The sequence below is a fragment of the Diaphorina citri genome, unplaced genomic scaffold (genome assembly GCF_000475195.1).
Source record: "Diaphorina citri unplaced genomic scaffold, Diaci psyllid genome assembly version 1.1 scaffold1508, whole genome shotgun sequence".
In the NCBI taxonomy this organism is placed as follows: Eukaryota; Metazoa; Arthropoda; class Insecta; order Hemiptera; family Psyllidae; genus Diaphorina; species Diaphorina citri.
This window is the reverse complement of record NW_007378934.1, coordinates 15,427-40,656: the sequence shown is the minus strand read 5'-3', so window position 1 is coordinate 40,656 and position 25,230 is coordinate 15,427. Positions and strand designations below refer to the sequence as shown.

General features: G+C 39.4%; 3 protein-coding genes across 3 annotated transcripts in view; all 3 read right to left on the bottom strand.

Moving 5' to 3' along the window:
- LOC103516204 (cuticle protein 7-like) overlaps positions 1-16,433 on the bottom strand; it is a 31,487-nt gene extending 15,054 nt beyond the window's left edge. The window contains exons 1-4 of the transcript XR_003393409.1: positions 15,477-16,433; positions 14,658-14,861; positions 11,329-11,591; positions 10,994-11,196 (exon numbers count right to left, since the gene is read on the bottom strand). The gene's annotated coding sequence lies outside the window, so the exon portion shown is untranslated. The remainder of the gene's footprint in view (positions 1-10,993; positions 11,197-11,328; positions 11,592-14,657; positions 14,862-15,476) is intronic.
- Positions 16,434-16,472: 39 nt separating this feature from the next.
- Positions 16,473-19,582, bottom strand: LOC103516202 (tubulin-specific chaperone A-like). Its single transcript, XM_008481162.3, has 3 exons — positions 19,359-19,582; positions 17,256-17,418; positions 16,473-16,734 (listed from the first exon to the last, which is right to left on the bottom strand). The coding sequence occupies exons 2-3, from the start codon at positions 17,383-17,385 to the stop codon at positions 16,529-16,531; spliced, it is 336 nt and encodes a 111-aa protein (XP_008479384.1). The 5' UTR covers positions 17,386-17,418; positions 19,359-19,582; the 3' UTR covers positions 16,473-16,528.
- An 864-nt stretch (positions 19,583-20,446) lies between these two features.
- On the bottom strand, positions 20,447-24,924 carry LOC103516206 (protein Red). Its single transcript, XM_017446956.2, has 7 exons — positions 24,783-24,924; positions 24,436-24,613; positions 24,132-24,402; positions 23,529-23,753; positions 22,978-23,240; positions 22,130-22,454; positions 20,447-21,081 (listed from the first exon to the last, which is right to left on the bottom strand). The coding sequence occupies exons 2-7, from the start codon at positions 24,601-24,603 to the stop codon at positions 20,834-20,836; spliced, it is 1,500 nt and encodes a 499-aa protein (XP_017302445.1). The 5' UTR covers positions 24,604-24,613; positions 24,783-24,924; the 3' UTR covers positions 20,447-20,833.
- Positions 24,925-25,230: the final 306 nt, after the last annotated feature.

The window sequence follows — 25,230 nt, the reverse complement described above, 5'->3', positions numbered from 1 at the left end:
ATGTATGGTTTAAAAAGCTCCAGCGATCGAGAAAGCAAAGACTCTAAAAACAAATGATCGCGCTAAATGTCTGTCTGTGTTGGCCCCTGTTACCGACTTGTGAAACCTAAAACCAGATCCTGGGTTTGCACAAAACTGGATTTTGACTGCGTCACGCTTTTAAACATGGGCCAATGCAATGGAGAACAAAGAAAGACAAGGATATCCTTTCCCTTTCATTTTCTAAATCGCACCTCACAAAATACGCTTCAGCTATTCACAGATGAACAAGCTGACAAATGTGACAAGGATGCGGCCCGAAACTTTTGGTTAAGCCCGGTGCAACGGTGGGCGGCATTTTCCCGCTTTTTGGCGGTTTTCGGTGTAATTTAACAATATCTCGGGAACGGTATAAGCTAGAGACTTGAAATTTGGTATTTCAAAGCTATATTTAATACCAGGATCAATCTCGGATTGAACTCAATCCCTCGTTAATCCGTGGTGGTAAGTGTCCTTAGATAGATATTAGGAAGGTCACCCTATGTCAACCCTCTACCCTCACGTAATTCTAGTTGGAATTCCACCTAGTTTGCTCTTATAAGACCCGAGACCCCTGTATCAAGATCAAACTCTGAAACTTCGGTATTTGTTACAGATACATATTCATGTATCGATCTGGCATATTTTATATTTACCGGGCGGGAATCGAACCCGCGGCCTAGCGCTTACAAGGCAGACGCACTACCAACTAAGCTAACTAGGCTGGCCGAAGTGAATCTTGAATTGATATTACCTACGTATCTAGTTATCTAGCTTTGCTTCTCGGGGAAACCCCATTTTAAAAAAAAAAAAAAAAAAAAAAAAAATAGGACCACAGACGATAGGTACCTGGTAAATGGGTAGCTACTTTGTTAAAGTGTAAATTCGCCTCGGCAGTGACTAGATGTTTGTTATCTAAAGAATCATAATACACCCAGTTTTATAAAAAACATTATTATTTATATATTATAGGGTAAGTGTACCATTTATTCGCCCACCTAAAAAACGTACCCTTTATTGGCCCACCTGTAGGTCGATGCCACATAAGTCTGACGTTTTTTTAGGTGGGCGAATAAATGGTACACTTACCCTATTTATATTTTATATTATTTTCATCACTGCCATCATGTTATGGATCTAGGACAAAATCTTCTTTCGAGATAAAATACTGTGGAATGCCATATAGCCTGAAACCATAGAGAGCGAGAGAGAGAGAGAGAAAAGGAGAAAAGAGAGGGAAAGAGAAATATGAGGAAGGGAGAGAGAGAGAAAGAAAATGAAGGCGAAAGAGATGGATAGGAAATGACAGACAGAGAGAGAGAGAGTGAAAACGAGAAAAATGAAAGAAACGAGGGAAACAGAGAGGGAGAGATAGAAAGGAGAGAGGGAGAGAGAGATAGATAGGAAAGGAGAGAGAGAGATGGATAGAGAGGGAGAAGAAGAGTGAGAGAGAGAGAGCATGATGGTAGCCGGATGGGCGTGAAATTGGTTTTAGGTAATCTGTGTAGGTAGGTAAAATGAAAAGAAATAAAGAGAGATGGAACTATCCTTGGGAGAGAGAGAGAGCGAGATGAGGAGAAAAGAAGGAGAAGAAGAAGACAAAGAAGAAGTAGAAAAAGAAGAGAGAGAGAAAGGTGAGGGAAAAAAGAAAGGAGGAGAAGAAGAAGAAGAAGAAGAAGGAGAAGAAGAAGAAGAAGGAGGAGAAGAAGAAGAAGAAGAAGAAGAAGGAGGAGAAGAAGAACAAAAAGAAAGAGTAGAGAGAGAACGAGAAAATGAAAGATGAGAGGGAAATAGAGATGAGCGAAAAGGAAGGGGAAGAAGAAAAAGGAGAAGAAGAAGAAGAAGAAGAAGAAGAAGAAGAAGAAGAAGAAGGAGAAGAAGGAGGAGGAGAAGAAGGAGTAGAAGAAGAAGAAGGAGGAGAAGAAGAAAGAGTAGAGAGAGAACGAGAAAATGAAAGATGAGAGGGAAATAGAGAGGGAGAGAGAGAGAGATGAGCGAAAAGGAAGGAGAAGTAGAAAAAGAAGAGAGAGAGAGAGAGATTGAGAGAGAGAGAGAGAGAGAGAGAGAGAGATTGAGGGTTAGATAGAAGAAGAGGGAAAGAGCTTTTCTCTAAAATTGGAAAGTTTGAATAAGGTTAATATTTCCAAGATGTCTCCCAACTTCTAAGTTGTTCAAGAACTATCACTATACATAAATATGTAGAGTAGTATACATAGAGAAACTTTGGTGACTTACATATAATATAATAACACTACACCACTGAGGTTGGTAGGTAGCTAGGTAGCAGAGTATGGCAGGGGTTTTGTAAACAGGGAGTATTATTGGGCAGGGAATTGGGCATGACGAGAATGTAAACACCTCACTCGCCTCGCCACTTCTACTGCCACTGCTCCTGCCCTGTGCTCCCCTTTATTGTCGGTTTTTTGTGCACGAGTCAAAGGACCGACATGACGAGGAGAAGTGAAGGGGCAAGAAGGCGTCTACATTCAGCTCCAAATCATTTGCGTTGTGTGTTTTGTACGATTTTAAAAGTTTTACGTGACCAGGGCAGTTTGGAGAAGTAGTTTAGGAAGGGAAGTGAGCTGAATATAAACACACAACTTCTGCCTTCACTTCTCAAGCAGTTAAGAGAGAAGTAAATACGGCAGGACGAGTAGCAGGAGAGAGGGCTGAATATAAATGAGGCATATGAAACGCGAGCCTAGTTAGCTTGGTTGGTAGTGCGTCTGCTATGTAAGCGCTAGGCCGCGGGTTTGATTTCCGCCCGAGACGGATTTTATCCTAACAGATAAAGCTCGGTCTCGAAATGGCTTTCTCCTATCCTGTCTTCCTTCTCTCTTCGATTTCGGGACGATAAGACCTTAGCACTTACCTATACAGTTTCCTCTATCAAACCTCTATGGAAAGTTAGTAACTTTTCATAGAAGAAATGAGTTCGGGAATTCACAGCAACATACACGTAAATAAATTATCATTATTGTTTTAAAACGAGAGCTCTCTAAGACTCTCTTAGGGCGTTCTGAAAGCAATTAGTTTTGTTAAAACTCTTTTAATGTCAGGCAGAAATGAAGAATCATACTGGGTAACAAAGTCGTGACTAGATGCGCGGACACAAACGAAGGCGACTATAGACCATGAAACATGGACCCTGTCCAAGACTCCAAGACCATCGACCATGGCAGAAAAACACTCAGCTCAATTTCTTCATTTTCTGTGAGGGTCGGTACTATGGTCAAGGCTCCGTTGAAGACGCTTTTATTCATTAACATTGTTTGTTTATTTTCTCTTGGGTCGGTACTATGCCATGGTCGGTTCTCCGTTGTCGACGCCTGCTAGGGGATTAATATCCCATTTTATTTTATTTATTTGCATTCTAAGCAACAAAGGCCATGTGTGATACCTACCCCATTTTATGAGACAGATGGCTTAGAGTACCGAAAGGGTATGGACACAACAATTGTTTTCATTTGGGTCGAATTCACCCTTAGAGTTTGAATGAGATGTTATAACGAAAGCCTAGGGCCTTGTTGACTCCTGCCACGGATAGTCTTCGGGGAACATTAGGCTGACCTTTGGGTCATCCGAATAAGTCGGATCAGCTGGCTGGTGTGTTAGCTAGGATAAGGTACTGAGATGAAGAAGAAGAGTTAGGTAAATTCTGATATACAATTAACATTCAAACAACACTTTATTTTGTTACAATTAAACAAACAAACAACTGACGTCCGCTCAAGCACTCACGATGTAGGTTATTTCCCTTTTGAACTGATGTAATTCTTCCTCAGGCTCACATTTGTGAAGGTTGAACAATCCTACTCAATTATCCAATCAAGGCTTCCAAGATGGAAGGGTGAGTGATACCTAGTGTGAACAAAGGCAACGGTGCCTGGTTAGGTGTATGTCTGAAATACGTAGAAGCTAAAGCTAGCCTAACTCACCTAATGTAATATGGTTGGGTCTTACCTGGAAGCAGTTGATGGGACAAGAAGGGTAGTGGTCCACATAATCTCGTAAACTCATATTACAGTTCAGCAGCCCCCATATCTAACTAAATAGCAACAGGAACACCCTAACTATCTATTTGTTCCATCGGAGAAATGCAACATCTTCATTGGTCAGGAGAGATCCATTTGACGGAGACATCAGCATGAGAAATTTGACGGAGACATCAGCATGAGAAATTGACGGAGACATCAGCATGAGAATTTTGACGGAGACATCAGCATGAGAATTTTCACGGAGACATCAGCATGAGAATATTGACCACTAGGTGGCATTTGGGGCATATGCCACCCAGCAATTGCTAACTTAACCCATCTTGGAGAGTAGGGAGGTTGTTGGTTGTTGCTGGTTGTCCCACCGGACTTAGCCCAGCATGGTTGGGCGGTGTATTCCGACAGAATGACAATCCATATCCATATCCATACACAAGAAGCCTTTACAGGCTATAAAACTCCCTTGTGAAAATGGCTGGGATCCCGGAAATGGCGCAGAAAATGAATCAAAATGCGAAGCGAAGCGTTGGGTCTGACGGCTGAACAGAAAAGAAAGTTTGAACTGTTCGAGACAAGATTTTTGAGGAGCTTTCTGATCTTGAGATCAGTGTCGGAGGGTTTGGTGGAACCCGAACTGTTAAAGGGTCGGTGGGCCCCGGGGGTCCCTTTTTCCGGCCGGGCTGAAACTTTCAGGGTTTTTTTTTTTTTTTTTTTTTAATTTATATTGGAATTATTTTAGGGGGGGATCCGCCCTAATTTCGAACTTTCGAAAAATAAGAAAAATAAGGGCCACCCTACTAGTACATACATACATATACATAAGTATATGTACATACATATGTATACTTAGGTTGAGTGGAAGAGATAGGGAAGGTAGTTTCTTTTCTTAATAGACCGAGAAGAAGAATGTGCTCTGAGAAATAGATAGATAGCATACTACCCCCCAATGATAGATGAGAGAATTAACGAAGACATATATGAAGAAGGAAGAGGAAGAAGAGGAAGAGAAGAAGGGATAGGAGGAGGAGTTGGAGGAGAAGTTGTTGGAGGATAAGGAGAAGGAGGAGGAGAAGGAAGAGGAGGAGGAAAAGAATAATGAGAAGGAGGAGATGATGAAGAAGAAAGGAGAAGAAGGAGATGAATGAGAAACAGAGGAAGAGGAGAAAAATGATAGGAAGAGAAGGAGAAGGAAGACAATGCGGAGAAGAAGGAAGAGGAGGAGAAGAAGGGAAATAGAAGAAATAAATGAGGTAATAGGTACGAGAGAGAGAGAGAAGGAGAGACAGAGAGAGCGAGAGAGAGAGAGAGAGAGCGCGAGAGAGAGAGAACGAGAGAGAGAGGGAGAGAGAGAGGGAGAGAGAGAGCGAGAGAGAGGGAGAGAGAGAGCGCGAGAGAGAGAGGGAGAGAAAGCGAAGTTTGGGCGAAAAAAAAAACTAATTATAAAAAAAAATGTATGTTTAAATGAAAATTCAGATTTTTTTCAAAATGATTGCAACTGACAGATGTTACAAAAATTGTGGAACATAACAGAGAGGAGAGAGAGAGAGAGGGAGGAGAGAGAGAGAGGAGGGAGGAGGGAGAGAGATAGAGAAAGGGAGGAGGGAGAGTGAGAGAGATAGAAAGGGAGAGAGATATAAAGGGAGAGGGGGTAAAAAGGAGAGAGAGAGAGAGAGAGGGGGAGGGAGAGAGAGAGTAAGTACAAGGAGAGAAAGGGAGGGATAGAGAGACCTCATAAAATCGTTATTAAAAAAGTAAAAATGGTTTTAAATGTCAGCGGTAAAGGACAGCAGCACGGTATATCACATCTGGATACCAACCACGCTCAACGTTACTTAACTTCAGTGACATCGGGAAGTGGTGTAGTTATTCAACGTGATATCAGCACTAGCTGGTTCTGTTTACGAGGTACCTATTCTAGATTTAACTAATTTTATGAACGCCTTCAAATATTGTTGATATACAATATGCTACGCAAGAAAAATTAGTGGATGTGTCAAATTCACAGTATTAAGGAGCGCGGTAGCGCTCCGCCCCGCCAAGTCAAGAAAGTTTGATTGGTTCTTTCATTCAAACCATCAAAAATAGAATAATTGCCAGCCTAGTTAGTAGAGAGAGAGAGAGAGAGAGAGAGAGAGAGAGAGAGAGAGAGAGAGAGAGAGAGAGAGAGAGAGAGAGAGAGCGAGAGGAGAGAACAAAGGAAAGAATATGGAAAGTAATATATTTTCATTTGAACAAAAAGAGTTGAAAATCGCGGAAAATGTGCATATAGTATACACTACGTACTGTTAAGATTAAGAGAACATTTTTTACAAAAAAAAGGGGAAAGGAGGGAGGGGCGAAAAGGGAAAAAAACCTGATGAAAGAAAGCGGAGTGGGAAAATCAGCTGAATTTTTCATGTGCACCATAATTTGTATTGCTTGACGCGCGGGGGCAAAATATGGCCAAAATGAAAGGGAGGAGGGAGAAAAACCAGGGAGAGGGAGAAGAAATGAAAAATTTCCATTCAAAACGAAGGCAACACAGAAATCTTGAAGGGATGTAATCAGGAAGGGCCTAAGAATTGGACGAAAATTGAGCTTTTTTCAAGAGGACTTTTTTCTTCAAGAGGTTTAATTAAGGGGCTTGTACCTATCTGCTAAGGAATTGTCGTCCCGAAAGCGAAGAGAGAAGGAAGACAGGATAGGAGAAAGCCAGTCGTTCCGAGAACGAAACTTATCTGTTCAGGATAAAATCCGATCCGGGTGTGAATTGTGAATCGAAGCCGCGACCTAGCGCTTACAGGACAGACGTCCTATACCCTTCAAGCTATATAACTAGGCTAGCCCTCCTGAAAATTTTCTTATCGTCCCGAAAGCGAAGAAACAAGGAAGACAGGATAGGAGAAAGTCCGTTTTTCCGAGCCTGAAATTTTTAAACCTATGAAAATTTACCCTTTGAAATTACCTATTATATCTACATAAAGCCAGCCGTTCCGAGAACGAACATTATCCCATCAGGATAAAATCCGCCCCGGGCGGGAATCGAACCCGCGGCCTAGCGCTTACAAGGCAGACGCACTACCAACTAAGCTAACTAGGCTGGCTAGGTGAGAATTCACACTATTTACCAAGATTTAACAAGGTGTGTTCTTAGTTGTTTACCAGAATGCCTTAAATCTAAATTAATAAGAACTTGGGTATACCACCTTACTAACCTTGTTCATTGCATGCTCTGAAAATTTTCACCTAAACTTGTGACTTTCTAATTGATAAATTACTGTTTTGTTAGTTTTGTAATTAATTCTTCTGTTATTCTATTAGTATAGGTACCTAAGTATAGTCGGAAAATACCAAGGTACATATACCAACTTACCGACCTGTAAAAGCAACTTCTATGACCGAGTAGGTAGTACTTACTTGGTCGGAAAGTTTTTTTTTCTCAAGAGGTTTGATAGGGAACTGTTGCTAAGGTCTTATCGTCCCGAAAGCGAAGAGAGAAGGAAGACAGGATGGGAGAAAGCCCGCCGTTCCGAGAACGAACATTACCTGTTTAGGATAAAATCCGCAACGGGCGGGAGTCGAACCCGCGGCCTAGCGCTAACAAGGCAGACGCTACCAAGCACGCTAACTAGGCTGGCTACAAAAAGTTTGGTATGCCCTATTCTAGACTTGATTTAGAGCAGGGCTTCTCAACCAAATCCGAAATCCACCACGCTAACCACAGCCCCACTGAGGTTGGTTACGGCCAGCCTCCTTGTAAGCGCTAGGCCGCGGGTTCGATTCCCGGCCATGGTCGATTTCGCGACGATATGACTTTAGTGGTTACTCTATCAAACCTCTTTTTTTTATATGTATATTGCATTGCATATATCTCACCTCCACCACTAATTTATTTCTCTTTTCTTCTTCTCATTATTATTATTATTATTATTAAATCCGCCCCGGGCGGGAATCGAACCCGCGGCCTAGCGCTTACAAGGCAGACGCACTACCAACTAAGCTAACTAGGCTGGCGATGTGTCACATCTGGATACATTGCAGTGGATACCCTTCGGAGCATTGAACATCGAACATCTCACATACAGGGCGATTGTCGATTCCCCCGATCGCAAATTTTGAACCCTCAAGGGTGTGCTTCTACATATTCCCCCGATAGTTTTCTATCCCCCCCCGGGGGAATTGAATGCTGTCCCACATACACATAGGCTTACCTGAAACAAGAACAAAAAGGTACAAAAATTAGCTTTTTAATTTATTCCAATCACCTAGGTGCCAGCCTGGTGGCCGTGGAGGGTAATAATAATAATCCTTTTGTTTTATTTTATTTATTTTTTTTATTTTTAATATTTAAACAAGGTTTTTTATTTACATATGTTTAAACTATAGCTATGAAATATAATAAAACCTTGTTTAGACTGCGGGAGTAAAGGGACTTTTCAGTCTCATTCTGGCAGGATAAACTAGGTATATTCTATTCTATTCAAATGTAAAAAAAATTTTTTTTTTTTTTTTTTTTTTGCCTGTGAAAATATTATGTCACACATTTATGAAAATACAGGGTGGGGGTAGTTCATCAATCGTATAGTACCTGTTTATTATAGAGGTAGTTATGAAGTTGTATTATTCTGAGCCACACAGTATCTATGACCTAAGTGAGTATCACACTAGGCTTGCACGCAGGAGGCCCCGGTTCGATTCACAGCGGGTTTCGAAGTTTTTTCGGCTCTGTGCTTGGAGAATTGTGGTAAAGCAGAGCTTTTTTCACAACTCTCATGGATATCACAGAATTAGGTACTTACTAAGTGAATCATTTGCAATCAATTTCCATATTTCAATAATCTTTTTACACTGGTAATGCCTGGTCGCTATTCGATTAAAGTAGCTTCCCAATTGCCCTCACGAGGCTGAGTGCTCTTCGAACTCCAAACACAGAGTCGAAAAAACTTTGACCCCGCCGGGAATCGAACCCGGGACCTCCGGCGTGCAAGCCTAGTGTGATAGTGTGATACTCACTCGGTTGCGGAGGCTGTCGAAAGAAAAATAATCAATCAGGTATTCAAGTAGTATTCATGTTCGCTTGAGTGGTGATAAAACATCAAGTACCTACTTATCCAAGTACTTACCTACCTACCTACGTTATCTAAGTACTCATGTACCTATGCTTGTCAATCTTGCCATCTCAGAATTCACTTGAACACAACAAGTTTACTTGACAAGTTGTTTCAGTGAAATCACTCAGGAAGAAAAGGGGAAAAAGATTTCCTCCCTACTCAGCCAAATTCTTTCGTGTTGAAAATGTCTGGCCTGCCAGCCTGCTTAGATCATGGAGGTTAGCGTGTCTACCTTGGTCGCTGTGGGTTCAATTCCCAGGTGGGGCGAATTTTATCCGAAACAGATAATGTACTTTCCGGGCCAAAATTTAATCTCAAAATCAGAAAACTTCCGCTTGGGAGCTATGGCAAAACAGACATGCGAAAGAAAAAAACCATCGAATAAACTTTCAAAACGGCGGGCTATCATGTCAAGTAGCTACTAATTAATATCAAGGATAAGAAGAAATAAGATAAATATAATGACTGAATTATAAAGTGAAGATTTTATTTTATTTATTTTACGGTTTCAACGCTGTCGTCAAGAAGGAAGGTTACGCTTCCCCATCTTACGCCGCCCCCAAATACGCTGCCCCAGCCCCAGCTTACAAGCCAGCTTACGCCCCAGCCCCAGCTTACAAGCCAGCTTACGCCCCAGCTCCAGCTTACGCTCCAGCCCCAGCTTACCCAAAATACTAAATGGGCACTCTACCCCCATCTAAGTCACCCCACTCTTCATCTAAGTCAATCATCTAGCTAAGACAACAGCTAGTTCTCATTCCTCTAGCTAAGACATCAGCTAGTTCTCATCATCTAGCTAAGACATCAGCTAGTTCGGACGTCTCCGCCGTTTTTCATCTCTCATCTAAGGACATCTTCTTCGTCCTCACACAGTTTTGGACGTCCCAAATCCATCCTTTCATGTTGTAAATAGTTCCTTTCTCAAAACCTTTCCTCTACTGTTTGTTATTTAATGTCTTGTTAGGTTGTTATTTATTTATTCTTGTGTGTAGATATCACCATGGGGATAAGTTCAAGTGAGAACAGATCCCATATAATATGTAGATCAGATCATTTTACACAAATACACCAAGTACTGTTGTGCGCGGTTTGAAGAAACGAATAGTTTCATTCGTTTCTTTTCACTGGCGGACAACAAAGTTGAGAAAAGAAAAAAATATCTTTCGTTTTTATTATTCTCCGTCTTTTTATCAAATCCAATTATTCAAAAGAGGGCATACAAATTCTGAACTTTTTTGAAACTGAACTTTGGAATTTTTTTAACCACTGTCCTTACGATCTTTTGTTTTCATTATTATTCTTTTTACGCAATCCCTGGGTTCAATCCCAGCCAAGGCAATGGCATGGAATTTTATCAACTTTATTTGAGAATTTGACCACAATAATATGTATTACATAGGTAGGTAGCCCACTGCTGGGAAAAGGGAATTATAAAAAAAGGGAATGTTCGATCCAATTGGAGCTGTTAAATATGGCTGTACTAACCAATACAATTTTTATCCCGAAAAGGAGTTAAACCAATTCTGAACTCAGGTTTTAATAATAATAATAATAATAATAATAATAATAATAATAATAATAATAATAATAATAATAATAATAATAATAATAATAATAATAATAATAATAATAATAATAATAATAATAATAATAATAATAATAATAATAATAATAATAATAATAATAATAATAATAATAATAATAATAATAATAATAATAATAATAATAATAATAATAATAATAATAATAATAATAATAATAATAATAATAATAATAATAATAATAATAATAATAATAATAATAATAAAAACAAAATGAGGGATTTATTCTTGAAAAAAAAATCGAAATTTTGGCACCTCGGTCAATTAGGAAGACAAACATACAACTTACCGAAACACGTCTTTGGGTGAGGTGTCGTGTTTCTTATAAGGCGAAGTAGTACTCTTAGTGTTCAGTTTCTTGTGCAGTGTAGGCCTCTTCAATCTTTGATCGAGACTTGCTCGCAATACCGACAGGCAGATGACGGCGTCACCCATCCAATTGGCAAACTGGTCGCGGTTGCTTCACTGCTGATGAATTGGTCCCAATCATTTCTGAAACATATCAGCGAGACACAAGGTAAAATGAAGTGGAAATATTTTTAAAAATATCACGTGTCGTGCGTAAGTAGGAACACTCTCGTTATTAAATTGCCTACAGGACAATCGGAAAAAAATCGGACTTACCTTATCTTGAGCAACGTCTCAGGACTCAAGGTCCGCTCACACGATGTATTGAACAAGAATTCGCTCCACACCTCTCTATCCAATCCATCGCCATCTCTTTCTATCCGCTCTCGCAGTCGGCACAACTCGGCTGACAACCGAGGGGTCACGGGTTCGAAGCTACCGCCTCGGGCTTTGTCCAGTTTTTCCAAATGAATCAGGAGGGAGAGATTTTTTTCGATCTCTGCGGCTTTTGCCGTCAGGGTGCGTTTGTTTTTTAATAACTGAAAGAGACATTTTAAAATATCGCTGAGTTTTTTTCATTGGAAAGTAAGTCATTGGCAATAGGACGTTCTCAATAGATCACTTTAATGGTTGATTTTACCACTGAGAGTTAACAGAGTGTCAAGGGTTTTCCGGGAAGGAACCTTATCTGTTGAGGATAATGTTCGCTCTACGCGGGAATCGAATTCGCGACAAAATGCGCTACCCTTCAAGATAACTGGTAACCAGGCTGACAATAAATAAATGAAATGAATTGTCAGTCTATGAGCTTTAATTTCATTTATTACTTTTTTAATTTACGTCAGATTTTTTTTATTTGTAAATTTTCAAACTATTCTGTACCAAATAGTCCTACATAATGTATATATGTTTTTTTTTTTTTCTAATCCAAGGGCTGAAAAGTCCCTTTACTCCCGCAGTCTAACCAAGGTCTTATATATTTCATAGGTAAAGTTTACAGATAAGTTTATAAACCTTGCTTAGCTTCAAAAAGAAAGAAAAAAAAAAAAAATATACCTACCTACTGATTCAAAATTAAGTCGTCAATCGAAATACTGATTCAAAAGTTAGCTCACGTGATGTGAGGGCAGTGTGGCTATCACGAACGAAATCTTCTCATTTTTCTTCGCCTTTTTCTGTGTACAAACGGAGTCGGCATTTTTCGTCAGCCTCTCCAATCAGCCCTAACTAGAGTGATTGCGTTGGGCTGACATTTGGTTTTTGGCTACAAATTTTACGAGTGGATGCCCTTCGCACTCAACCTTTGCTATTTCTTTAGCAAGGGAAATTCAGGCTGGTATACTCCCTGTTTAAACTCCCCCCGCCATCATACTAAGCTGGTCTACTCCCTGTTTTTTTTTTTTTTTTTTTTTTTTTTAAAAAAGAGGTTTGACAGAGGGAACTGTAACTGCTATGATCTTATCGTCCCGAAATCGAGGAGAGAAGGAAGACAGGATAGGAGAAAGCCAGCCGTTCCGAGAACGAACATTATACCATCAGGATAAAATCCACCCCGGGCGGGAATCGAACCTGCGGCCTAGCGCTTACAAGGTAGACGCGCCACCAACTAAGCTAACTAGGCTAGCTACTCCCTGTTTAACGTCCCCTAGTCAGACAACTACCATGAACGAAATCACCCAGACCATAATTATTACCTATGGGAGAAATTTGGACCAAAATTTCTTAATTTTACTGTCACCCTGTAACTCTGTATAATATGTACTATACATATACAATATATTATGTATAAGTACATAAATATGTACATAATAGCTATGTACAAGGTACAAGGATAGTAATGTTATTAGTGTTTGGTTGACTAAATGACTACTTTCTTCGGTCGTTAATGAGAATATGTTACGTTATGTCACATCATACTTGTATGTCTGTCTGTAAGATGTAACCTCCGATGACAAATCTTTGTTTTCTTCTTCTTCTTCTTCTTATTCTTCTTCTTGTTCCTCTCTCTTTCCTTCTCTGTCAGGAGAAACTTTCAAGGTTTATGCCCATAAATGGTTACAAACGGCGCTTTTAGGCTAGTTTCACTAGATCATATTTCGATTTTTTTTTTTTCTTTTCTTTTTACTTGCTTTGGCTTTTGAGAGCCAAAATTCGGGACTCGATGACATTATCTTTGAAAGAACTGAAATATAATAGCGAAAAAAGCTTTTTGCGTCACGGGCGAAACTTCTGTAAAACTTGGCATTGCGTTTATTCTTTATTTGATATGAAAATTTTATCCCATTGCGATCTACGTACGGAAAAATACGTAGGTTATGTTTCGCACATTGCATACACAAAATAATTACTAGGCCTTCACACAAAATTATGATTCCTCTTGAAAATATATATTCTGTGGCCTGTGGTAGGTAGCGCGTCTACCTTGTAAGAGCTAGGCCGCGGGTTCGATTCCCGCCCTGGGCGGATTTTATCCTGAAGGGATAAGGTTCGTACCTCGGAACGACTGGCTTTCTCCAATACTTCCTTCTGTCTTTCTTAGGTGTATTTTATTATGCAAAACAAAACTGGATCATACTAGTATGATCAATATGGCCGACTCCTTTTCATCTTCAACACCCTGGCTGCCAAGCTCGATCATGTTTACCTACAATGTTTCCACTCGCTTAAAATCTATTTGTAAATATCTTATTCCTCCCTTAGTTCCCTCACACAACTCGAAAATCCCCGGAGAGAGGACACAATCCCCGAAAGTGGCAACAGTACGTAAGCGCTCGTGGCAGCAAGGAGTGGTGGCGCCATTACGTCCAAATGAGTTTCTCTTTGGATTCAATAGAAAATTCGTCTTTCTGTTTCACATAGTAAAATACACATCTTCTTTCTTCTATTTTGAGACGATAAGACCCTAGCAGTTACCGTTCCCTCTATCAAACCTCTTCAAAAAACAAAAAATCTATGGCCTGTTCTTCATGGATATTAGGAAAACACGGCTTCCCTTCCTAAACCATGCCTACGCAATTTTGCATTCGAATTAAAAGTAGGTAAGTACACAAATTACCCGCAAGGTAAACGGCCATATTACGGCTCTGTCTAAGTCTAAAAAGTAAACCTTAAAAAATGTCATTCAATTTTTTAATCAAACAAAAATAAATAGTAAAAAAAAAAACAATTGTCAAATTTTTCACTCAAGTTTGGTAGGTTGTGGTTTGTGGTCCTTTAGCATTGACTTTGAATCGAAGTTTTGAACTTTAGTATAAAAGAACTTGGTAGCAATCATACCACCATCAGTTCTCACTTGTTTCTTATCAGATCAATCCAAGGGTCTCGGGTTCAATCCCCAGCTATGTCCAACTGATGAGTCCAAATAGGGACGAAACACGTGTCTTGGGCTGCTTAGTGATTTGGTCTGGTTTCGTTGTATAACTCATGTAGTGATTTACTTAAAGGATAAAAAAAATGCATATATACATATTGTTACAATCCTACAGTTCATAAAAAAAAAACTTTCAATACTCCTACATAAGACCTTAGTTAGACTGCAAGAGTAAAGGGACTTTTCAGCCTCCTTCCGGCTGTATAAGCAGGGTACATTCTATTCTATTACTTACCTTCTCTTTCATCTCCTCATTCCTCTTCGTTTTCTCCAGCCACTGGTCAATTTTCTCCTCTCTCTCCCTTGCCCCTTCCTTTCTCCTCTTTCTCTCCTCTCTCCTTCGTTTTTCTCTTCGCCGCTTACTCTGTCTTCTTCTCATCTTCCCCACCAGGGTTGGATCTAGATGGGACAGTTGATTCAGCACTTTGGACAGCTCCGTCTGCGGAACAAGAAATCCAAATTAAAAATCAAATCATGAATCTTTGAGTTAAAGCAGAGAGCTTCACAATTTCAATGGGTATCAACATTACTAAGTGCTTCATTTACTATTAATTTTCATCTACTCGTATCATCAATCTTTCTACACTGGCAAGTAATGCCGCCATTGGCGCTACTCGATTAAAGTAGGTAGCTCCTATATTGTCCTCACGAGACTGAGTACACCCCGAACTCCAAGCACAGAGCCGAAAAAACTTCGAACCCGGGACCTACGGCGTGCAAGCCTAGTGTGATACCTACTCGGCCACGAAGGTTGCTCCCAACCAAGCTAACTAGGCTGGCTAACTTCCAAGTTTAAAGTTTAAACTCAACGATTTTGCATTTAGTTTAGGTAGGTTGAAATGATAAACATATACTTCTTCACTATTTCTTCTTCACTATATGTTTATCATTTCAACCTACCTAGTCAAGATGGACCTTCACAAAGTTACAGAATCTTCAACCTGCATTTAGTTTGCCTCAAAATTTGTTCCGAGATAACTCTGGAATGATTTGTACGATTTTGATGAAATTCGGTACAACTGTTCAACATGGAGTATTTAGGGGGGCTGCTTACCTTGTTTCGTGAAAACCAAGCATAATCTTCAGGTGATAGTTCCGGTTTGACACTCATCAGCTTCATTTGGCCAATCACATTATGAGCCTTCTTCACAAGTGAGCTTACTTCGCTAATAGAACAATCAGATCCAGGGTTGTTCTTTAAAGCCATTGGGAAAATATCGAACCAGCTTGACAATATGGAGAACCAGTTTGGTAGAGTGTAGAGTTGAGACGGAAAAATACTTTGGTTAGAAAATTACTTGACGAAAAACTATTTGTTCAAAAAATTGTATAATGAAAAAATATTTGTGAAAATAGAAAGTAAAAAAGTTTCCTTTCCTAAAGTTTCCTCGTGTTATGGTCTTGCTTAAAAATTGATTTTTTTTTTCAACTACTTTTTTTAATAGATATCTAAGAACAAATTAGTGGTTTTTTCCAAGTACGTAAGTTAACAATAGTGTTATCTGACGTTATAGAAAATGGAAATTAAAGGCAGTGCCTGTGCAAGGAAAATTAACAGTTAAAAAAAGGTTAATAAGTATAAAAAAAAAAATACATAAACATAATTATTTTAATTAATATCAGTAAAAAAATATATATTTACAAAATGAGAATTACAAAAATAAGATCGAATATAAACGTTTAAACACAAAAAAATGCAACGAAGCCGAAACTTAGAGTAAAAATTTCACTACAGTATAGTTAAATTAGTTATTTTGTTTGTTAAAATATAGTCTTTCAAAATAACACGGTGAATAATGTGTGTTAAATTACATACCCAGTATTAATAAAACCCAATATTAAAAAGATCATTCTTTCTTTAGTTAGGTAAGTAGTTTATTTTGCTAATCAATTAAGTATTATTTTTATTAATGTTGGTTTTTTTCTGTTTATTTATTAATTTAATTGTTTATTCTGTATTTAGTTACTTTTTTTATCTTTCTTCCTTTTTTAACCTTGTTATTTTTATTTATTTACACAGAGGTTCGGTACCTCTTCTTTTCTTTTGTTATTTTTTACATAAATATTAATGTTTTTTGTTATATTTTTTCTCTCTTTTTCAGTCGATTACGCCTTCTCGATCTCTTTCTGGGCGTCGTCAAGTATTTGCAGGGCAATGGTGTAGTCTTCCGTGTCCTTCAGGTCTTGTTCTGAATCCAGAATGGATTTCAGCTCCTCGTAAGCCCGCACCATACGACGTTGACACTCTGGTATCATCATCTGAGACTCCTGAATGACTTCCAACTGCTTCTTCAGCTTGAACTCATCCGAACCTTGAAAATCAAAGAAAGATACCAAGGTAAAAATAAATAAAATACAATAAAAACGAAAAATCTCTAATAAATATCAATAATAAAAAAAAAAACAACAACAACAACAAACAAACAAAGCCAATGTAGGTAGGTATTCTTTTACTTAACCTTAACCGTAGTACTAAAAAAAAAGTCTTAATAAAATATACCTAAAACTCACAGAGCTAATAAAAAAGATAATGTAAGTAAGTAACTATAGTGAACCACAAAAAGATACCAAACATGTTTAACACAAAAGGGAAATTTACTCATTAAATGTTGCACCTTATTGGATCTTTGAGGCACCTTTTTTTTGGGGACTTTTTACTACAGCATTTGAGGAGGAAAGGGGCTAACCAAGCTTTCAAGGGCATTCATGGGAAAGCTCAGTTAGATTTTTTTAATTTTAGTGACCTAAATGGGAATTGAACCTGAAACTTCCAGAGTGCAAGTCTAAGATGTTACCCACTCAGCGATGGAAGCTTGTAAAAGGAAACTCTTACCTTCAGATTTGAATTTCTCATAACGTTCTTGCTCTATTCCCACTTCTTTGATGTAGGTTGTCTTTTCCTTGGCAATTCTTTTCAGCACTCCGGTTTTGATTTTCAAAGTTTTAATTCTGGGATCTGCCATACTATGTTGATATGGACACTATCTAGAACAAAACTAGAAAATAATGGACCTTTATAAGGTAGGTTTGATCTGGCGCAAAATTTAATGAGAAATTTTACTTTGTGTGGTGAACTTGTTTGTCAAATTGTATTTGTATAGTTTTGTAAACAATTGTCAAAATCAGACAAACTGTTCAAAAACTGTAGAAAAAAAATGGAATTTAGCCCAGAAAATAGAAATTTGGTGTAAAACACAAAATCAACGTTTGGTAGATAGGTAGTAACTTCTCTTGTTTTTACCAATCAGTAATTAACTAATCAATTTCACTGTATGTTCACTGGATCTAATATCAGACTGAATAAGATGATTAATACTTATCATTTTGACAACTTGAAGAGTGCAGCCTTTGGTAAAGCAAAATGGTACCAAGTTGTACCACTCAAAGGAAAATAATTAAAGATTTCAAAAGACTTTATTTTACTATCCCATCCTAAGGTATCCTATTCAGAGTCTAGGAAGGTGGTAAGTAAAAAGTAAATGTAAAGTACCTAGGTGGTGAAAACATATGTCTTTTTGGATTTGATTTGATCTTTTTTCTCAGGACCAAAAGAAACAGCTATGTATGTTTCATGAATGTAATTTTCTCTGTTAATTTTTCTAAAATCTCTTCATATTGTCTTCTATCATCTGTTCTTTCATCGTCAGTCTTTCTAAGGTTGTTGTAATTTCAACTAACCTTTCAAACCATTGACCTCACTGTAAGTTTTTAAGCTGGTACCTATAAGTATAATAGAACATATAGGTACCAGCTACACAAGGGATTTTCATTATTTAAGTAGATATATCAAAAATTGTCTTGTATTTGATTGGTGTAGGAAGTAGGAACATTTATGTACAACATGTAATATGATGTTTAGATTGCAGAGGTAAAGGGACTTTAGTCTCATTTGAGCAGGATAAATGGTATAGGTATTCCATTTTGTTTATTCTTATATTGCTACCAGCCTAGTTGGCTTGAAGGGTAGTGCATCTGCAGAGTAAGCACTGGGTCATAGGTTTGATTACTGCCCAAAGCAGATTTTTTCCTAAGATAAAGATTGTTCTTGGAACAGATGGCTTTCTCCAATCCTGTCTTTCTTCTCTCTTTCCTTTTGGGACAATAAGGCCTTACAAGTTAGAGCTCTCTCTGTCCAACATCTTAAAAAAAATCCAATTTGCATTTGAATTAATGCTTGTATTGTGGCCCTACCCATTTGGACAGTAAACACAAAACTGTAAACTGGATAGCAAAGCACACACAGCTTGGGGTTAATCCTGAAAACATTGGTGTCATGGTAACATCATTAACATGTTACGAGTTACCTACTAGCAAGTTAAATTGTTGAGGACTTGTAGCAAATCCCACACATGCATTGTAGCAAATCCAATAGAACAGTTGTGCTTACTTGGGTGATGTTTCACAGTCAAAAAGCTGGGATAATGAGGGATTCCGGAACTTTTCTTTTTCTTCCACGACTTCTAGATCCTGAGATGAATCAATTTAAAAAATACCGGTAAATCTTGAACTCTGATGTCACAGCATACACTCCCGTATGCAATGACGTTACATCAAATGTCCCGAGCAAAGCTCCCTTGCAGGCAACACATTAATCTGTTTGTGTGCATGCATTTCTACGCAATTCATGTTTGTGCACATATGTTTCTGCACTTCTCCTGAAGTCTGACATCAGAGTTCAGGACCCTGACGGAAAATGAAAATTGAATTTTCGACCTATTACAGTTATTTTTTCGGAGTTTTGACCTCAGATTTGGATTTTTCACAACTTTTTTCATAGAAATCGACTTTTTAATCATAAATTTTACCCAAATGCGACTGCTCCATTAATTCCATTATAGGTATGTACAATGTTCTCAGAATGAGCACTGGACTGGAAGTTTTTATCCTTGTCTGAAACAATTAGATGGGTACCTAGGTATGTTAAAGTTGAACTTACCAAAAGAGGAAGCCTGATACCAAAACCAAGTGGTAGAACAAATGAAAATAATCGTCAGTGGACTAGCTTTAGAGAACAACGGGAAGTCAAATTGGATAGATTATCCTCTGAAATTTGATTTCTGAACTTTTTCACGACTGAAAATCAAGAAAACACTTGAAAATTCGGATTTCAGCACAAATTTGGCCAAAAACCCAAAAAGTACGAAAATGACAGCAGGCAGATTTTCAAAAATCCCTCCTCAAGTCCTCAATCCTCATTCCTCAACGATTTGTTTACATTTTTATAAGGCACTAGACAACCAAGCTCTCCTAGTAGGTATACTCACTCACACAATGAAATTAATGGAAACCCACAAAAATTTTACTGTTTGATGAAAATTGCAAAAAAATATGTTGAAATACACGCAAAAATTTAACACAAACCACTTTTGACAGGGAAAAACGCTTCATCAGCGATGAGTTTTTAAAAAGTCGACAAAACAGTGAGCACACTCGTAGTGAGTTAAAGTGCCTTGCATTTCTATGGACGGCAACTCATACAGTGCTTCTCAACATGTGGCAAGCAAGGTACCACCATGTACCGCGTCCCATTAGAAGTGAGTAGTCTGGGTAAGCGCTACCTCGCGGGTTCGATCCCCGCCCGGGGCAAAGTTCTCTATCAAACCTCTTCAGAAAAATTTACACTGCTCGATTAGATAGTAGGTAGCACTAGAGCCTCTTTACTCCAGCAAATAAGCAACTACCTACTTATGTTTAAATGAAATGTTGGGAATAAAATTCTATACCTCGACTGGGGTTGAACTCATGCCCTCCTGATTACCAGATGAGCGTGTTGACCTCTGCAGGAATGTGAGCATACTATGGAGTAAGACACATGTACGTTGTGATCGCTCGTTCGATTCTCGGCGGATTTTATTCTAAAAAAAGTAAGGTTCGTTCTCGGAACGGCTGGCTTTCTTCTCCCTTCATTTTCGGGACGATCAGACCTTAGGCCAAGTCTCTCCAGTTACCATTATGTGAGTGACGGAGATTTGTCTTCAGTCTGATGGCCTCTCAAGCTACTAGTGCAAAAAATATTAGAAATCATTATTATTTAACAATTGGATCAAACTTTATTTACAAAGATAATAATATTACCTATAGGTACCTAATATGTACAAAAAGAGAATACCTACATGTAGTGAAACAATGTTTTAAAATATTCTGAATCTTATTCCACTCACAATTATGCCAGCCTAGTTAGCTTGGTTGGTAGCACGTCTGCCTTGTAAGTGCTAGGCAGATTCCCGCCCGGCCCGGGGCGGATTTTATCCTGATGGTATAATGTCCATTCTTGGAATGGCTGGCTTTTTCCTATCCTATCTTCCTTCTCTCTTCGATTTCGGGATGATAAGACCTTAGCAGTTACAGTTCCTCCTGATTACCAGCCAAGTGTCTTGACCACTACACCACTGAGGCAGATCACACACATGATTAATATTTGGGAACTTTAAACGCCGGCCCTCCGTCTCCTGGTTTTCGCTTGGAAATGATATTCTGAATCTTATTCCACTCTCGATCCAACTCCGCCCTCTCATTTTTCTCCTTGTTGAACTTCCGTGTGCGCCGGCCATCGGCCATTTTGACGCCATATTGAAACGCGGCCTTGGGCAGGGCCTCCTTGTTGTTCATGTAGGTGCTGTACTCTTCGGCCGTGTCGAAATCCCACCGCCCGATCGGCCCTGGAAAAATAAGAACAAATAATTACCTATCTAATGAGTCTCGAAGAAATAGCAACAATAAAAAATTGTGATTTTTTTTTTTTTGACAAATAAAAAATCCCGCTAGACCGCAATTTGATACCCGCCCAGGGCGGATTTTATCCCAAAAGAGCTAAGGTTCGTTCTCGGAACGGCTGGATTTGTCCTATCCTGTCTTCCTTCTCTCTTCGATTTCGGGACGACATTCGATGTCGACTGAACCGTCCACACTGCCTCGACAACATAGATTTACCTCGTCGATCGACGGTCAGTCGACCATTTTTGGACACACCTTTACAGTTTCCTTCAATCTCTTGATTTATGATCAATTTCCCGTGGGGAAGTACGAGCAACCTATTAGTTCTATTGGATTTTAATCATGCCTTCCGTTAATGTTGTTGTTGTAGCGGCTTTCGCTTTCGCAGAATGGCGATAGCAGAATAAAGAAAAGATGTCTTTTTGTGTCTGCTATACACCGGGGTGATGGTCTCTAGCTCTAGCCATGTTAAATTGGCTGGCTCGTCCTGAACCGCAGTCAACCATCGTGAGAACTTGTGCTTGGTCTTTAAAAGCATAGACCATGTTAAATTGGCTGGCTCGTCCTGAACCGCAGTCAACCATTGTGAGGACTTGTACTTGGTCTTTTAAAAGCAGAGAGAACCCTTTGAGGAGCTGCCAGCTAGCTAGGCTGGTTAGGGTTAGCTGTTCTCCTCCCTGTTTATAGTCCCACAGCCAGACGCTAGTCTTCTCTCTGTTTAACGTCCCCTAGCCAGACGTCCCCTAGCCAGACAGCCCCTAGCCTAACATTCCGTTAATGTCTCCTGCGGTAGTTCTACTAACTAACCTCTTCTAGGTTTTTATCTTGGCAACGAGTGCCCATGATAGAGCACTCATATTTATGAACAAAAATTCTCGGTCTCAGATCAGTCTTGAGCAAAATTTGACCAATCAGATGTTTGGAATAGATGCTTGAGCACTTGCTGAGAGCCAGTATTTTGTTCATAAATATGGGTGTCATTAATGAACATACCTTTCTTATTGCCCAAGTCCATCTTAGTATAGTCCACCTCGTCATCCGAATCATCTATAGCGTCTTGCATCTCATCCAGGCCAGGATAACACTCAGCATAGCCCGTAGGTTCCACGGCCAACTTGGACAATAAATTTGCCGCACGCGTTCCCGGGGCCGCAGTTGCCGGCGCTGCGGTAGGCGGAGGGGGCTGGGTTGCCGGCGCCGATTGGAAGAGGGAGGACATGACTTTCTTTTTCTCCTCGGTGTCGCGCTTCGAGGAGGACTTGTGTGAGGGGGCACTCGGAACGTAGTCGCCTGCGTCGGGGTAAATTGGTTCATCCAGCTGTGAAGAAAAATGAAAGGGGTTGTGTGAAAATACACAGGCGTGATTACTTGTACTTCGCCTGGCCTACTACCGTGCACTCAAAGACATTAATTTAACAGAAGGTAAAAAAAATAAGCCTAGAGTTAAGGCCCGTTCCCACTAGTAAGTGCTAGATCACGGGTTCGATTCCCACTCGGGACGAACTTTAACCGAAACAGATAGTGTTCGTTCTCGGAACGGCTGGCTATACTGTCCTTTTCTCAACGATTTCGGGACGATAAGAAGTTACAGTTCCCTCTGTCAAACCTGTTTGAAGTTGCTTTAGCTTAGTGGTGCATCAACGTGCTGCTCATTAAAACAATGCACCCTGAGATGTAAGGCAAATTAAAAACCCTCAAAAAAAAAAAAAAAAAAAAAAAAAAATGACTGTTGGGATTCTAACCCAGAACCTCCAGCTTACATGATATACTACCCACATTGAATTCACATTTCATTTTCTCTTTTTTTTATTATTTTTCTGAAGAAATTATAGGCCTCTTACCATGGCTCGATCCAATTTGTTCTTCTTTAAATGTTTCTTGCCCGCCTTGGGTCCTTGTCTCAGATAGGACAATATCTGTGCCAGTTTATTTATCACAATATCATTCGTAGTCATGGTGGGTTTCTCTTCCACATTGGCTACATCGGATAGACTCCGGATAAGTGTGGTGGGGATGTCTGTGTCGATCATGTCGTCCTGAGTGTCAATGACGTATGCCATACGACCTGGCGCGAACAGAGGATTCCGCTCGACGGTTTTACGTCCTGCGGGAGGAAAATGAGTTTTTTTTTTTAATTTAACAATAAAAAAGTCCATTCAAACACATAATTATCTTCTAGTATGTAGTAAACTGGATAAGTCCCTTTTTTGCTAACACTAACAGTATAATATCTCTCTTAAAAAATTCTGTCTGAAATTTATGCTGTGTAGTTTTGGCAAACCAAACTTTGGGCAGTCTGTCAATAAGTTCAATTGCTCATTTCTCCTTTTTTTCCTTTTAATGGGATGCTATACGCTGCCATTGCAAAGCATGACATTACTTCAAGGCTTACCCAGTGCTATATTGTACACACTCTTCCCCATGCGGGTTTTGAACTGGATCTCTTCTTCCTCGACTGGTGCCACAACTTTTTCCTTCTCCCCTTTCTTGGACGGCTTGCTCACCAGCTTCTCCAGTTCTTCTTCTTGTTCAAGTTCCTTGTTGATGATTTCACTGCGGACTTTCTGCAGGAGAGCGTAGTCGAGACCTTTCACCAAGTGAGTGTGCTCCATGTCACCTGGAATATTGGAAATGTAGGTGTTCATCACAGTGGTCAAAGAGACATTTAAAAATTCAAGATGGATTTCACCAGTATTTTTTTTAGTACCTAGGAGGCCGTTGAGCCAACAGCCTGTTAAGTTCCATTTGATTTGAAAAAAAAAAAGAAAAAAAAAAGCTTGGTGAAACCCACAATTAGAGTAAGTAATGTCCTAAATGTCTTGTTTAGAAATTAGTCTCTCTCTCTCTCTAACTATCTCATTCTTCTCTTTCTCTCTCTCTCTCTCACACCCTTGCTCCCTCTCCCTCCTTCTGTTTCTCTCTACAACCCTCTTTCTCCCCCTGTCTTTAGAAGAAAGAAGACTAAGAAAAACATACTTTTCTAAAATGAATTTACCTCCCAAGAACTTGGACTCCTGAATCAACTGTCTCCTCCGCTCAGCCGCATCCTGACTAGACTTGATATCGGGTGCCACTGCTCGATAACCACTACTTGCCGTCATAGGGTCCAACTCGGTCTGGTTACCATCTCGTCGCTCTTTGGCTCTGTCCCGGTATTTTTCCGCCAACTCTGCCAGCTTGTCATCTTCTTGCTTTTTGAGCTTGGCATAGAAACTCTTCCTCTTTTTCCGCTGTTCTGCCTTGTCGAGAACTTCATCAGCAACATCTATTTTTTTTTTTTTTTTTCCAACAAAATTCTTACCTGATTTAGGTTCCTTGAACACTGAACCTCTTTCTGACGACAAAGAGGAAGAGAGTGGAGTTTGAGGGTGAGAGGATCTTGGTGTCGCCAACAAGCGTCGGAAGTCATCATTTGTAAGACGCTGTGACCTTTCTGACTCTTCTAGACTTGAGTTATGTTCAGACATGTTGCTTTACCTGAAAGGATACATGAAGAAATAAGAGTTATTCTATTCTGAGTCTTTGGGGGTCCATAGGCACCAACCCTTTTCCTGAGTAAGTTCCACAGTTCACTGAACCCTTTGTTAAATTTTAACCAAAGTTATGGGCTTGTACAAGAGAAAAGGTAGGTGTAGGAGGTACTTACCCAGTTTTTATCAAGCCAAGTAACTTCAATAGAAGACTGCCATACTGACAACGGGCTAACAGACAAGATAAGAAATACCACTTTTCACAGCGAAATCAGTGGTTAATAGTTTTTCTTGATTTTCGAATAATTTTCCTAATTTCCTGGCAATGTAAAAAAAAAAAAAAAAAAATCGAAACTTAGATTACATACCTATTTACCTACATCTTCGGTTAAAGTTTGGTGATACGCACTACGCACTATGTACCTATTTATGTTTGTTAGAGGACGACAATAAAAATCCCATGTAATTTCAATCGTCCTCAGGGTATTTTTTTTAATGGTGGGATTTATAGCAAAATTCCCACAAAAATCTCGTCCTCAACACGCTCCCCTGTGCCAGATCCCTTTTTCCTTCTTTTGAGGTTTTTCCTTAATATCCTTAAGATCCGTTTACATCAGCGCTGTT